Here is a 16,550-nt window from a genome sequence, read left to right as displayed (position 1 = left end):
CATACACTCGCATGTAAAGGAAACAATATATATTTATTAGAACAGCGTATTGCCCCCGTGTTCCCGAATACGTGTATTTTATGGGCCACTGAGTTCGACACTAAAAGCTATACACCTAACCGGCGATTGCTTTTTATCTGTACTTTGTTTCACAGTAAAAATGTCGTTTTGCTTCGTGACTTTTGATGTGGATAAAAAGGATTTTTTCTACGTGGCTTTCAAGTAGTTCTGCGGAATTCCCATCTTTTTTTTTTTATTAATTTCTGCACAATTTCCTCTTAACATAAACAGTTTACGTTCGTACTTATAAAAGATTGTGATTTCAAACTTGCAATCTTGAAATGGTATTGAGAAAAGTGCTAGTACTGCCAAAATTAAATCCACGGTAATCCGATTCTAACTAGTAAATTATTCCACGATAAGTACAAAGATCTATAGAAAGTAATCATTTATTGTAATCATATTACTCTTCAAAATATTGAGAGAAGAATTATAACATACAGATAATTATACAAAATCTATATAAAGTAATCATTTATTTTGATATATAATCATATTATATTCAAAATATATATAGAGAAGATTATATATATTATATATATATATATATATATATATATATATATATATATATATATATATATATATATATATATATATATAAATATATATATATATATAATACATATATAATATACTGCATATAATATATATAATTGTTTGTGATATATATGATATACTATCCAAAGATCCACTGACGGTATATATATATATATATATATATATATACATATATATATATATATATATATATATATATATATATATATATACTAGTATGTGTGTGTGTGTAAATAATAAAGCACATACTCTGAATGCTTATACTTTATAAAACACTACTGTCAAGTTGAAAATGTTGAAATGAAAAAGAACTGTAACTGTTTATTTTTTGTGATGTCTGCATTCGTTTGCGTACAAGTTTCCAGACGAATACAACACTCACTAACATAAATTTTAAAAACCATATCAATCTTCAAACCTAAAACCGAAATCAGTACAAAAACAAACAACCTGCGTCATCCTCTCTCACTAATTAATGAACATCACAATTTACACTTCAACTCCAGTGCCAACAACATGACATCCAGCAGCCACCTCAGGAATCACCAGTCATCCCTCTGACACCTGGCTGAGGGTCTTTTGACAGCTCAAGGGTGCCAGAGTTGGCAAACTTTGCCGATAATGTCACCTCCAGGAGAGCCGGCCATTCAGTTGTCAAAGTAAGACCATAGACCTCAGATATATCGTCCTGCACAAAGCTCCTCTGGAAATGGCATCAGATTAGGAAAGCTAATGTTTAATTGTCTTCTTTTACCGTTTTCTTTCTTGATCTGATTGAAATGACGAATATAATTATTTGGTCTTTTAAGTGCATCTGTGTGAGCGTGCTAAAACTGTATAAATTCCGTTTATAATCACGACTTTCCTGTCACTTATTAACGCAAAATAAACTCTTCAAGTTCCAGACGTCAAATACTCTCCATCAATGAAAAATAAAAAATAAATATTTTAATATCCACTACCGGATGAGTATTTAGCTTCAAATTAAATACGATTACTTTTATCAACGTAATGTTGATTAAGGGGCAATACTGTATAATACCCATACCCTTTTTCATCAGTAAATGTAACATAAACACGGAGTATGTTCGAAAAAGGAATGGTACAGGGTCAGTTGAGCATACTAGGTTTAGCCATTTTCGACAGAATTTTCATTTTCCATGAAATATATATATTCATAAGTGGGTATATATATATAATTTTATCAACACAGTTTTTAGATAATTGTCGTTAACGATATAATTTGGTATGAACAGACTTGCCTACATCTACGATACCCAGTTTAAATACCTGCTCCACTCAAATACTTATTCATTTCACGCATACTTCAAATTACATATATCACTAATAACTTGTTCTTTAGATGTTAATGTCTTTGTTCTCGCGTTCATGTTTCTTCTTACTGGCTGATCAGTTGTTCTTCTAGAACAGTTTTTTGTTCTGTGCTGTCTTAATTGAATGAACAAAAATTTCAGGTAATATTTCAAAGTGTTTTTGTTTCAAAGTCCCAAACCTGAATCATAAGACGAAAATTACAACTGGTTCTTTCGATACACAGATTCACATTCGTTTATTTGTTTCTTTGTACATTTGTTACTGTATTTGTTTCTCTTACTTGTTCTTGCAACATTTCATTTATTTGCTTATTTAATTATTTACATTTTCAATGAAGGGTCAAGTCTACAGTATATCTATGCATTTGTATAGACATTTTCAATTTTTTGTTATAAAAATTCAACTATAACTTTCAGATTTTTACATGCAAACAGATTTTCAGTTTAAATAAGAAACTATAACTTTCAGGCTTTTACATGTAAACAGATTTTCAGTTATAAGTATTAAAATATAACTGAGACTTTTACATGTAAATAAAATTTTAGGTAATATTCTACTATAACTTTCAGACTTTTACATGTAAATAGATTTACAGTTATAAATATTCGACTATACCTTTCAGACTTTTACATGTAAATAGATTTTCAGTTAGAAATATCCAACTATAACTTTTCAGTTAAAAATATTCAACTATTTACATTTCAACAGTTTAAATATGTAAACTAGATTTTTCAGTTAGAAATATTCAACTATAACTTTTCAGTTAAAAATATTCAACTCTAACTTTCAGACTTATACATGTAGATATATTTACAGTTATAAATACTCAACTATAACTTTCAGACTTTTTCTTATAAATAGATTTACAGTTACAAATATTCAAATACAACTTTCAGACTATTGCATGTAAACAGATTTTCAATTATAAATATTCGATTATGCCTTGTATACATTTTCTTGTCAAGTAGATTTCCAGAAGTAAATATTCAACTACATCTTGTGTACCTTTCCTTGTATGAGTGTTTTTGTCCGTGCATTTGTAACTAGGGCGTCTTAGTTGTTTGTGTTTGTCGTAGCTTTAACAGGGGTGGCCCTGGGCGCGTCGTATAACTGCAATGTGCGTTGCAGCCTCCGGCGGGATGATACTTACGAGGGCGTTCGTCCCCCTTTGCGCACACTCGATACTTTTGTCTCCAGCTAAGAACGTTGCCACTAAACCAAGCATCTCTTGGGGTGAGCTGCTGCCCCCTCAAACATGCTTCCCTCCTCCATGCATCTCTCTCTCTCCTCTCTCTCTCTCTCTCTCTCTCTCTCTCTCTCTCTCTCTCTCTCTCTCTCTCAAGGAAGAGGAACATCTAGAGATTAACAGGAATATTTATCAGGCTCTCTTGAGTTTGAACCAAGGCAGAATTGAATAATAATGTGTTTTTTAATGAATAAACTATGAATTATTGAATATTATACGGAGATATTCATACAAACATACATAACATACACTATACATAGATACATATATGTGTGTGTGTGTTTGTGTGTAATATAATACATGTATATCTATACATACATGCATGTATTTACAAACATGCAAACATATATATACAAATATATATATATATATAATATATATATATATATATATATATATATACATATATATATATTATATATATATATATATATATATATATATATATATATATATATACTACTATATATATAGTAGCGTTTTGGGAACCACTTAAGTTAAATTTATAAAGCAGCATCAGATACCTCTTCCCTAATTGAAAACTATGCGTGAAGCATTTACTGCAATAAATAAATCAAGTACAAACGCACACAAAAATACAGAACTACGCCCACGCCCATAAAACATTCAAGTGGAAGGGTAGACTCAGAGAGAGAGACAATAAAACTGATGATGGAGAGGTCCAGAAGAAAAAGTAATGGCTGAGCGTAAATGAAAGGAAATAAATTAATGTGAAAGAGAATTGGCCAGCAACAATTGGTTGACCAGAAAAACTAACATTTGTAAATTTTAGCAATTGTCTCAAATTAATTTTAAGATTCTAAGACATGTTTATATGTTGCAACGCGTAAATTGTTTAGGTGGTAAACAGTTTAATATAGTCATAATAAGTATAAAAATAAAGAAATAAAAAAATGAGTATATAAACTTTGACCACCACAGAACCTTAACGGGAGTAAGTGAAACATGGAAAAGTAGGTCCGCAGAGTTTACATGCTCACCTTTGGCCTACCGTTAAAACCGTCTTTTCCGATGCGGTTGCGACGTGTTTTTGATAACAGAACTGGAGATGCGGGGTTTCTTCTAAATAAGATTTATAAATCACCCATAACTAGGTATAATGCACCTGCGGCTGAGAGAATATTTTCACCAACATCAACACTTAAGTGATTCGCATACAATCGAGACTTTATATGTAAAATTGGTGAAAAGCATTATCTCAACCAGTCACTCTCTAGTTATCAGAGTGATTTATAAATATAAATGATTATATATGTAAATATATATATATTATATATATATATATTGTAATATATATACTGTATATTTATATACAGAACATCTTTAAGTGTTAAATTTTCCGTTGCAAAATATAACTTTAAATGCGCCTAAAACTTCCATGAAATCTAAAGCTTCGATAAGAGAAGAAATGTTCCTGAGATAACAAAAGAAGGTCACCATGCATACAATCATTGAGATTATACTCAAGGACCGTTGAGAGTCTAATCTAAAATACTTAATTTACATCCCTTTCTATACTCTTTGATGTTATCCAGTCAAAATTTATGATTATAACCGAAGGCCTCAGGCTCTCCGCAAGCAAAACCAAGCCTGAATGCAACGTAGATCATCTTGCTTGTGCCAATTAAATGACGGGGCCTTAAAAATTATGATCATTAACCACCTGGGCTCCGGATGTTGCACCTGCTTCGCAACATATACATTATGATTCTCTTAAAATCCACAGTCAGGTGTGGCTTCAGCGAATAAAAATCAGTGCGTTGATAAACGCTTGTGCTCAGACAATGCACCTGGAGAAATGGCTTATTTTTCGCTAGTTATTGTGTCTAAATAGTGCTCATGGCTGATATCATTTGTGACCTAATTTAAGAATAAACACACACACACACATATATACACATATATATATATATATATATATATATATATCTATATATATATATGACCGTAATTCTCTTTAGTTCAAAGCAATATAATGAAAATATATATTTAACTAGATTATTTTATAAATATATTTATATATATACCATAAAATTCTTTATTCATATTAAGTGATCACGTAATATCTAAATTACAGCTTCAAACAATATTTGTGTGTAATGGATGAGAGAATTCAAGTGGAACCTTCAGACTGCATGAATTTCAACCATACTTTATAAATAAACGTTCTACTTTATTATTACCATAAATATTTCACTTTCTTTATTCCATACACATTTCAACTAGGCTCATGGAAAGTAACGAAAAATTCCAAAAAAAAATGGAGCTTTCTAATAAATTGTGGCTGGAAACAATATTTATCCTGTAATGGATGAGAAAATTCAAGTGGAATCCTGGACCTTTCACTTTGCATACACTTCAACTGGAGCTTTCTACTGCACTAAAACTTCATAAACTTCCACTTTCACGCTGATGGAGCTTTCCATTACATACACTTATTTCACCTTTCACACTGCATACACTTCATACTTTCATTTCAACTTCAGATGGAGCTTTCACACCATACACTTCAACATAAAGCTTTCACATGACCACTTTAAATGGAGCTTTCACACTGCATACACTTCAACTGGAGCTTTCACACTGCATACAATTTAGCTGGAGTTTTCACGCTCCACACACTTCAACTGGTGCTTTCACACTGCATACACTTCCGCCTGACCTTTCGCACTGCATACACTTCAGATGGCTTCCCCTGCAAACTTCAATGGAGCTTTCACTGCATACTTCAGATGGAGCTTTCCCACATACACTTCAGATGGAAAACTTTCACACTCATACATTTTAGATGGAGCCTCCACACTGCATACACTACAGTTGGACCTCACATTGCATACACTTCAGATGGAGCTTTCACACTGCATACACTTCAGATGGAGCTTTCACACTGCATACACTTCAGATGGAGCTTTCACACTGCATACACTTCAGATGGAGCTTTCACACTGCATACACTTCAACTGGAGCTTTCACACTGCATACACTTCAACTGGAGCTTTCACACTGCATACACTTCAGATGGAGCTTTCACACTGCATACACTTCAGATGGAGCTTTCACACTGCATACACTTCAGATGGAGCTTTCACACTGCATACACTTCAGATGAAGCTTTCACACTGCATACATTTCAGATGGAGCTTCCACACTGCATACACTTCAACTGGAGCTTTCACACGGAATACACTTCAACTGGAGCTTTCACACGGCATACATTTCAGCTGGAGCTTTCACACTGCATACACTTCAACTGGAGCTTTCACACGGCATACATTTCAGCTGGAGCTTTCACACTGTATACACTTCAGATGGAGCTTTCACAATTTATACACTTCAGCTGGAGCTGTCACACTGTATACAATTTAGCTGGAGCTTTCACGCTGTATACACTTCAAATGGAGCTTCCACACTGCATACGCTTCAACTGGAGCTTTCACACTGCATACACTTCAACTGGAACTTTCAAACTGCATACACTTCAACTGGAACTTTCACACTGCATACACTTCAACAGAAGCTTCAACACTGCATACACTTCAACTGGAGCTTTCACACTGCAATACACTTCAACTGGAGCTTTCACACTGCATACATTCAGCTGGAGCTTTCACACTGCATACACTTCAACTGGAGCTTTCACACTTCATAAACTTCAGCTGGAGCTTCCATACATCAACATTTCTGGTTATACACTTCAGCTGGAGCTTCACACACAGAGCTTTCGCTGTACCACTTCAGATGGAGCTTCCACACTGCATACAATTCAGATGGAGCTTTCACATATTTACACTTCAGACTTTTCACACATACATATTAGCTGAGCTTTTACATTGCATACACTTAGCTAGGTTTCACACTCTCACTTCAACTGACTTTCACACTTCACTTCAACTGGAGCTTTCACACTTTCACACTTCAGCTGGGATTTCAACACTTCAACTGGAAGCTTTCACACTTCATAAATATTCAGAGCCCTGGAGCTTCCACACAACTAAGTAGACTTCTGATGGAGCTTCCAATAAAGCAAAACACTTCAGATGGAAGAAGAACAACATTCAGAAAACAATTCAGATGGAGCTGTCACATAACAATTTTTCGTTTGGATTTCATATCATTTTTTAAAGGAAAATGTTCACTGCTGACTTACAGAATCTTTGACACTTCAAACGACCAACTGAAGCTTTCATGAAAAAAATACAAAAATTTAACACTTTATAAATATTAACTTGAGCATTACACCACTAAAACGTTAAACATCACAGTAAAACACAAAACAACTTGCACGTGGCAACATTCATCGCACACAAATTGCAGAAAGGAAACGATGTCCCCTGGGGATATTTTAAGGAAAATGTTCAGCTGACTTACAGGAGGCTCCCAGGAGAAACGTAACCAGCTTTCCATCAGGAAAAAAAATACAAAAAATAAAAATAACAGGGCATCCGACTAAAAACATTAAACAGGGCTTGTACCTTTGTGTAACTGCGCGAACTGTGTCCCCTGGGGATATTACGAAGAGTGACGTCCGGGAGAGGCACGGTCTCAGGATAAAAAAAAAGGGTGCAGTGGTGCATAAATTTATTATGGAACACGGTCTTTTGGTGCATAAATGTTAAGGTCTTTTCACACCGGCACGTGGGGATATGTAGAATAGAATGGAATGTAGGATTTTGGCAAAAGACCAAGCGCTGGGACCTGTGAGGTCATTCAGCACCGAAAGGGAAGCTGACAGTAAGAAGGTCTGAAAGGTGTAACAGGGGGAAAACCTCGCAGTTGCAATATGAAACAACTGTTAGATGGAAGAAAGAGAAGATGAACGGAGATACAGTAAAAATGAAAGAGGCTGCAGTTAGGGGCCGAAGGGACTCTGCAAAGACCTTTAAGTAATGTCTACAGTGCACCACGAGATGTGCACTGATGGCGCTACCCCCCTACGGAGATATATAGAATGATTAACATTTCTTTTGTATGTCACAAATTTCTTCGTACTTTCATACTGGGCGTTGCTTCACCTCGTTTTAAGAAATATTTATTGCAAACGTGATTTATCAAAAATGTATATTCCCTCTTTTTCAAATGGCAAATACATACACACAAATATATATATGCATATGTGCGTATATATATATATATATATACTATATATATATATATATATATATATATATATATATATATATGTATATATATATATATATATATATATATTCAAGTGTAAAACTAATCAAAAAGCAATTTCTTTTTCTTCCTAAGACACTTGGTCAGATTTACTCCCACTTTTTCTCTTTGCCCTCTATTCATCAGTGTCCTATTTTTCATCCACCTTATTCTGACGTGTTATCTGGCTTCTTACTTATTAAACTAGTCTTGAATACATTCATTGCTCTTATTTTTGGACTTCTTTTCCAAATGAAACCGTCTGCTATTCATCCTTTTTCTTTGATCACGTAATAATCATATATATCTCCAGCTACTTCTCTTCTCATCTTATATTCATCAACTCCCTATCCCATCCTCTTTGCACTATCATATATAACAGTTCTTTTCCTCATCAATTTCCATTTCCCAGGCGTACTTGTGAATATACTTCACTTTATACCTCGTATTCCCAACAATGAATTCTATTTCAGAAGATATTTCCAGATGCATACACACACAAACATACATAATGGATTGCTGTGCCTAAGTTAGCTCACACACCCAGTAACATAATCTACGTAATCTCAATTCTACAGATAAAACCACCTTTCTTTTATATATGAACTGTTGAAGATATCGACAATTTGGAAGCAACAACTGAGGATGGCTTCTACCACCCTGAGTTGGTTCTTAATTTTAATTCCCTTCGCAAACGCTAATCACAAACGATTATTTATTATCAATAGTTTAACCAGACCACTGAGCTGATTAACGTAATCACAAATGAAACAATAAAACAACTAATCATATTAAAAGTAAAACCTCAACTCCCTTAGCATAACGCTACAGGTACCTTAAAACGGCAGGTATGAAAACGCAACGCAACTTTAAAACATATGGGTCGTTTACTCTGCAGAGCATTTTCTAAAGAATTTTTTTACGAACGTAAATCACCCGAGAAGGATTTAGAGAATACATACACACTCGCTTAAGCTTGCATATAGTGTTAGCCATTGTATTATAAACCAGTGCATGGCAAAAGAGGAAAATTGGAAAGTAAACGAAAAATTGGCCCAACTTGGGAAACAGTTTCTTCCCATTAGAGGCTTTAGAAAGAGTGATACAAATAGCGTAGTTATAATGATTTTAAGTTAATAATTTGGCATGAGGCTGCCTGTCTCATCCCCTTCTCCGCCTCGGCTGTAATAAACTACAAGTGACTAGCTACCAGGTACATTGATTCACCGCATAGGTTACGGAAATTTGGGTTTTATTGGAATATGATTTAATTATTCCTTACCCAGGGTTATTGTGGCCTGATCCTCTCGCTCGTGAAGGCAGTAATAAATAATTACTACAGAAAAAAAACTGTGGTCAGTACCACATTCCATAATTAATATACTAGATATGGGATGAGCATCCTGTGCACAAAACTTCCAAAGCCTCAGCCCCTTCATAGAACTACACGTAATACAATAGCAGAACGTTCAACTAATCTAAACACACCCTGTGCTATTCATCTTTCCCTTGCATGCACTCTCCTGCTTCCTAGATATTAAAGCACACTCGTTGTAAGATCTCTCCTAATTAAGAGTTTGATAAGTGTTCTATACATATACTGAAATCACAGGAAAGTTCTACATAGAAAAATAAAACACAACCTACAAATCCTCTAGTTTTTGACATCTTCAAGAAGAATATATAATTAAGAGACAGGTTGAGAAAATGTTAACCTTTAAACAGACCTGTGACCTACCAAAAAGAGACAAAATGAGAATAAAAGGTGAAAATAACCACTATCATAAAATTTTCTAACCATACAATCAACATCAGAGAAAAATAATAGGCTGAAAAATAACTTTTTTCTTGTAACTAGACCAACGACACTGAAAAATAGGTTCCTATTCAATAAATTGAAAATAATCACCAAAATCTAAAGGTTTTTCTGTCAAGTTTTAACAAAATCAGAGATCATTTGAATACTGACCTTCTCGCTGACCTGTGACCTTGAAAAATAAGTCAGTGCCAAAAATAATTGGGTAAAATATTCACAAACCTCAGGGTATCTACAAAAATGTTTCATGAAATTCAAAGATAAATTTTTAATTCAAAATTACAAGTGACTTTGAAAAATAAATTAAAACCAAGAGTACTTTAAATCATACTTGTGATATATTGCGTCGGATTCTGAAGACCAGAGGCCTCTTAGCATAATAGTTTTGGGAATACAAAGAATAAATATTAAATTTTCATCTTCCGACTGACCTGTAGCCTTGAAAAATAAGTCAAGGTCAAAAAATACTTGAGGGGAAACGATCAACCTCCAAGGTATCGACCTTGGAGGATTTATCCAAATTACAGAGAAAGGGAAAGATGCAGATTAAGACTAATAGTCAACTTACGAAATGCTTCAATAATAATGTCAGTAATGAAGATAATCGTAAGAATAATTACGATCATAAAAAACAATCCTAAAAGGCATCAAAATAACCATAAAAATAATTACGATAAATACAAAAAGATACAGAAAGAATACCAAACAAGACCAACTACGAGAACCAAAACAATATAACTCAACACTGACAAACAAACTAGCGAGTTACAGAACATTCAAAGGAAACTTTAACATGCAGAGATAAAGGCAACGAAATAAAATCAAACATAAAGACAAACCCAACCAAAGACTCCGGAGCCTAAAGGGCTGGTATTATGTGGCATTAACAACAATGGAATATGCGCCTGGGGACACGGCGGAGATTTGGGCTGAGAAAAATTGGTCCTCCTTTCTCCGCGTCTCGCAAAACGGGGATAAATGCTGATAATTTGCCGTGGAATAGGAGTTTCTGCAAGGGGAATATTGGGTGTGTTTTTCGTGGTAGATTGGCTGGGTAATGAACTACGTACTCTGATTTTTCACAATTGCGACGCAATATGAAACTAGTGGCCCATATATATATATATATACATATATATATATATATATATATATATATATATATATATATATATACTACTAATTTTTGCACATTTGACTTAACTGAAGCTTTACTTTCTCTTTATTCTTGTTCATTTGTATTTAGACCAGGAATAGCTTGTACAATCTAGAACTTGGTGCTCCAAAACTGACGGTATAATCGAACCCTCGCAGGGAAACGGAAGTTCCAAAGAGCCACCTACATAATTACGCAACCTCCATTTAAACTCCAAGAGATATTCCGGTTCCTCGAGAACCACTGAATCGTTTGCTTATAAATTTTTGTGTGTGGAAATATCTCGATTACCTTTGAAAATCTTTTCACTATTTGACAAGTTTACAATAATTTTACCATTGTTCTGAATCTTGAGCGAACTTTCACAAAGTACAAATAAAACTCATTTGTGTGACGTGATTCCAAAACATTCCTTTTAGTATTAATACTAATCCAACGGGATTTTAATGCACTGAAATGATTACACGATGTAAAAATCCTAATAACGTTTCATGGATTTTCCATAAAACCCAATAAAAAAACGTTCAAGTGACTTAATCCCAAAACGTTTTCCAATTAATAATGATATTCCAATATGTTACTTCATTCCTAGAAAACGCAATAAAGTTTTAATTGAATTAACCTCCCGACGAAGCTTACCTTGCCAATATCGCTTCCTGAAGTGCCCGTCGAGGGCCATGCCGGCCAGGCCCTCGGAGAGGGCTCCGGGGAAGGCTCTTGGCGGTCCGAAGAAGTGAGTCTTGTGGAGGAAGGGCGGAGGGGCCTTTCGCCCGTAGGAGGGTCGCCTGACGGAGGGATAGAACCCCGCTTCGGATCCATGCAACCACCACATGCTTGCTGCGGGTATCTGGTCCTCTCTCTCTCTCTCTCTCTCTCTCTCTCTCAGAGGGTACCTGTCTGCCTGTCTGTCTGTTGCCTTAAAGGGGATCTCCGATGGGGGTATCTTGTGGTATTTTGGTCAGGTTTCCAAATTGCTAAGAATTCCTCAAATAAACTTGAACCTATTTTTTTTATTTTTATCTTTTTTGTAATTTAAGTTCGATTTTGATATTTGGAGCTTCTTTATTTACATTTTTATTTTTTTCAGCTTTTAATATTTTTTTTTGTTTATAGTCATTCACTTTTTCAGTATTTGGCTTTAATTAATTTTTCTGTATTTTTGTAATTTTCTTTATATTTAAAGATTGTTTTTCCTTCGCTCAAATTACCTCTTAACGATGATGACTGCGAATCTGTCCATCAACAACATCTCGACTTCGGTTCGTCTCCTTTATTCATCGCTTCATTTTGATTATCATTTTTCAATTTCTAATTTCGTAACCCATCAATTCTTCTTCTCTTTTAATTTCTTAATACAAAATATCACAATAAACAAAATGTCAATGTTTTGATTATTGCTACAACGCAATCAGCTGACGATGACAGATGACACGGATGTTTCTCGCTGCTAAATACACGTGCGCCTGGATAACAGCAGCTGCAAGGGCGACTGCAACAGCAGCAGCAAATAGCAGCAAACAGCAGCAGCAGCAGCAGCAGCAACGACAGCGGCGGCGGCGGCGGCAGCAGTGGAGGAGGCAACAGGAGGAGGAGAAATGCGGCAGCAGAGAGAAAGAGACGAGGCTTCCTTCCACGTCAAACGGAGATCCAACACTGAGTGGGACTGGAAAACATCCCACCAAGTTCATCGCAACATCCCGCCGCGCAGATTGCGAATGTTAGCACTTTTCCGCTGCTTTCCAGCAACGTTTCGTCTCCATTGCCTTTCTTCTCTCACTTCTCCTTCTCCCTTCTTCTCCTTCTCGTTCTTTCTTTCTTCCCTTAATTGATCAATTTTCTGCCATACCTCCCTTCATTAACGGCTGACAAGCAACGGAAAGACGTGTCCTTTAAGAGAAACTTTATGACAGGCATCGAATTCCGAATTTATTTCGGAGAGCTAATGTATTTAATGTATTTACTCGTAATGTATTTCTGCAGGGGGATCATAAATTGAAACGCGCGACATTTCAATTTGTAAATTAAATTAATGATTCACATTGACTTCCCCCTCTTCCTCTTTCTTTCAGAGATATCGCTTCGCCAATACCTAATGTCACTAAAATATCTTGGTGTGCTTTGATAAGAATGTTCACGAAACTGACCTAAAGTTCTGATGTCCTTATATTTTTAGGAAGTATCTGACGTTACTTTCTAAAAGCATCTGAACACCAGAACTTTAATTCAGTTGATTTGTTTATTAGGTTCAACCTGGATGTTCGGATTTTGATGTTACTGTAGTTTAAGAAGCTTTAAGTACTGCATATATATAAACAAGTATAAAATGCAAACCGGGTCTTCTGTACATCGTATAATAAGGCCAAAGCAGATATCTTTTCGATGGTCTCCAGTATATCTTTCTGGATGAGCCGTAGCCTGAAACTTTAACCACGGCCCAGTGGTGGCTTATCTATATCAGTTGCCAGAAGCACGATTATTCTAAATTAACCTTAAACAAAATAAAAATACTGAGGCACCAAAGGGCTGCAAGTTAGTTACATGTATGATGATTGGAGGGAGGGTGACCAACATACCAAATTGCAGTCCTCTAGCCTCTGTAGTTTTTAAGATCTGAGGGTAGACAGAAAAAGCGTGGACAGAAAAAGTGCGGACGAACAGACAAAGCCGGCACAATCGTTTTCTTTTACAGAAAACTAAAATTTTTCGAACAATTTACAAAGAATATTAAGGTAAAATTTATGAAGACAAAACTTCCAGTCTTAAAAAGTTCAATCATATAAATAAACAAAGTAAAATTCTAACTGTTGCCAGTATATTATACAGTTAAGTAGCGCCTTCGCTATTTTGACATTCAAAATGAAACTCGATTTCCTCCCCACTTAATTGCAGTGCCAAGCCTAAATATAACCTCAATATATCTACCATAACGGCGCGGTTATGATTCTAGGAAGCTTGGAAAGGATGACGCTGTTCCCTTGACGTAATTCTGAAGTAATTACACGCGTCAGCTTTGTATTACATCTGCCAATCCATGCAAGAGGAGTATTTTCCGTGAATGGAATGTAATATAGAATTTAAGCCAAAGGGCAAGCACTTGGGACCCATGAGGTCATTCAGTGCTGACAGAAAAATTGAGAGTAAAAAGGTTTGGAAGGTGTAACAGGAGGTAAACCTCACAGTTGCACCACAATCAATTGTTAGGAGAGGGTGGAAAGTATGATGGAAGAAAGAGAATATGAACGGAGGGACAGTTAAAAGGAATGAGAATGGTTTGCGGTTGGGGAGCCGAAGGGGACGCTTACAAAATACAGTAATGCACAATTTTTCGTGTGGTGCACCACGACACTATCTCACCTAAAGTATTTCCCAGGAAAAAAGTGTAATTATACAAATTGCCAAGTAACCAGAAATCGTTAATGCTCGGGAAACAAGGAAATATTAATAGTAAACCGGACAGATGGCTCACTCAGCTCATCAGCACGTCGAATACCCTGACACTGGTTGCACCATATACCTCTAAATTCCGGCCACTCTCATGCTTCCTTGAACTAGAGGCAGATCCGTAGTCTTTCTCTCCGTGTCTAAAACAACACTGTTCTTCACCTACCAACCCTTCTGTCATCTGTCTTTAATGTTTCATAAGAAACACTTTGATCCTAACGCTCTCTTTCCTTATCCAAACTCACACGGCTCTTCCCCTACCGATCCTACTATCATCACTCTCGCTTTCACCAAAATCGTATCATACACCTTTATCCTTATACAAAGGTACAATTATTCCTCTCACCCATTCCCTCGTTATGCATACACAAGCATACACACACACGTGACAGTGATGATAGTTGGGTCGGTAGTGTTATACTCCATATACAGTATATATATATATATATATATATATATATATATATATATATATATATATATATATATATATATATACTATATATACATACAAAATATGTATATATTCAGCATTTTTGGGTTACTTTAAGGTTACTCATCGTACACTGCACACTATGATTTTCAAACAAGTTTTTATATCCAAACTACAAAACACCTTTAAATAGGAGTTCTAGTTGGACAACAAGTAAGCTAAGAAGCCTTTCCTTATTTTTTCTAGAACCGGAGAAAACGCCCACACTAACTCTAATTATTTTCTTCTTTGGAGGACATGTCACTTTGGAAAACGAATTACGATTGTGATGAGTTTATCATGAAATTGTGCAAGATAAATCTCTATATCTCAAGAGCAAGTAATTAACTAAGACATGACATTACAAATAAATATATTCACATATACATACATATATATACATACATTATATATACACTTATATATACAATATATATACACATATATACACACACTCATATACTATGGAAATAGACGCCTTTGTCCTTACAATATTCAAGAAAATTATAGTTTTATTTCCTGTACACACACATATATATATACATAAATATAAGCGAGTTTGGTGACATGAGCTACGCTGCGCTGGAACCCGGCTCTGCCCGTCATGTCTCCCCTACCCCCCCCAATCCCGTACCTACCACACCCCACCCGGGGCGGACAAACAGGTTTGCAGGATTAGGGTGGATGTGTCATGCCTCGCCTACCCTCCCAATCCCCTACCTACCCTGCCCCCACCCGGGGCGGACAAACAGTAAAGATTCACTCGGATTTTATTATTATAGATTATATATACATACATTATATAATATATTATAATGTATATATATACATACAAATACATAAAATATATACAGTATTACGACCCTCTACAGGATCCAGCGACTATTCGAATATACAATATTTTTTTTTTACCAATGGTGATCAAAACAAATTGGGACGAATTCCGATTCAATTAAAATTCAATACTGATGACAAGGATTGCAGTATACGCTAGGATATTATTATTTAAGCCTTCTCTCTTTAGGAGAGAAAGTGGCGGTATAAAAGAGAGAAATGTCAGTATTTGCAAGATAACGAAATAAAAATGAGCTTAACTTTGTAATGCGACGCTCCAGAAATTGTAATGACGAGTAAACATTTTAAATTAAAAACCCAAACAGCTTTATTTATGTCGCAAAACAGGCTCTGGTGATACAGCTGTCAAGGTCAGGAAACCAGAGTATAACAATATAACAAATTCATCACATTTTTCTTACAACAACAACAAAAATTACCGAACCTAACA

General features: G+C 35.2%; 1 protein-coding gene across 4 annotated transcripts in view; it reads right to left on the bottom strand.

Moving 5' to 3' along the window:
• Positions 1 to 16,550, bottom strand: part of Adar (Adenosine deaminase acting on RNA) — a 450,653-nt gene that overhangs the window by 404,471 nt on the left and 29,632 nt on the right. The window contains exon 1 of one of the 4 annotated variants that reach the window (XM_067132514.1): positions 11,992 to 13,012. The exons of 2 other annotated variants lie outside the window; for them this stretch is intronic. In XM_067132514.1, coding sequence (XP_066988615.1) covers positions 11,992 to 12,184 — 193 coding nt within the window. In that variant the 5' untranslated portion in view covers positions 12,185 to 13,012. Of the gene's footprint in view, positions 1 to 11,991; positions 13,013 to 16,550 lie in introns of those variants that run through there. One more of the 4 variants, XM_067132515.1, reaches the window with a different exon arrangement.

The sequence above is a fragment of the Macrobrachium rosenbergii genome, chromosome 31 (assembly GCF_040412425.1).
Source record: "Macrobrachium rosenbergii isolate ZJJX-2024 chromosome 31, ASM4041242v1, whole genome shotgun sequence".
Classification (NCBI taxonomy): domain Eukaryota; kingdom Metazoa; phylum Arthropoda; class Malacostraca; order Decapoda; family Palaemonidae; genus Macrobrachium; species Macrobrachium rosenbergii.
This window is presented reverse-complemented; position numbering and strand designations above follow the sequence as displayed.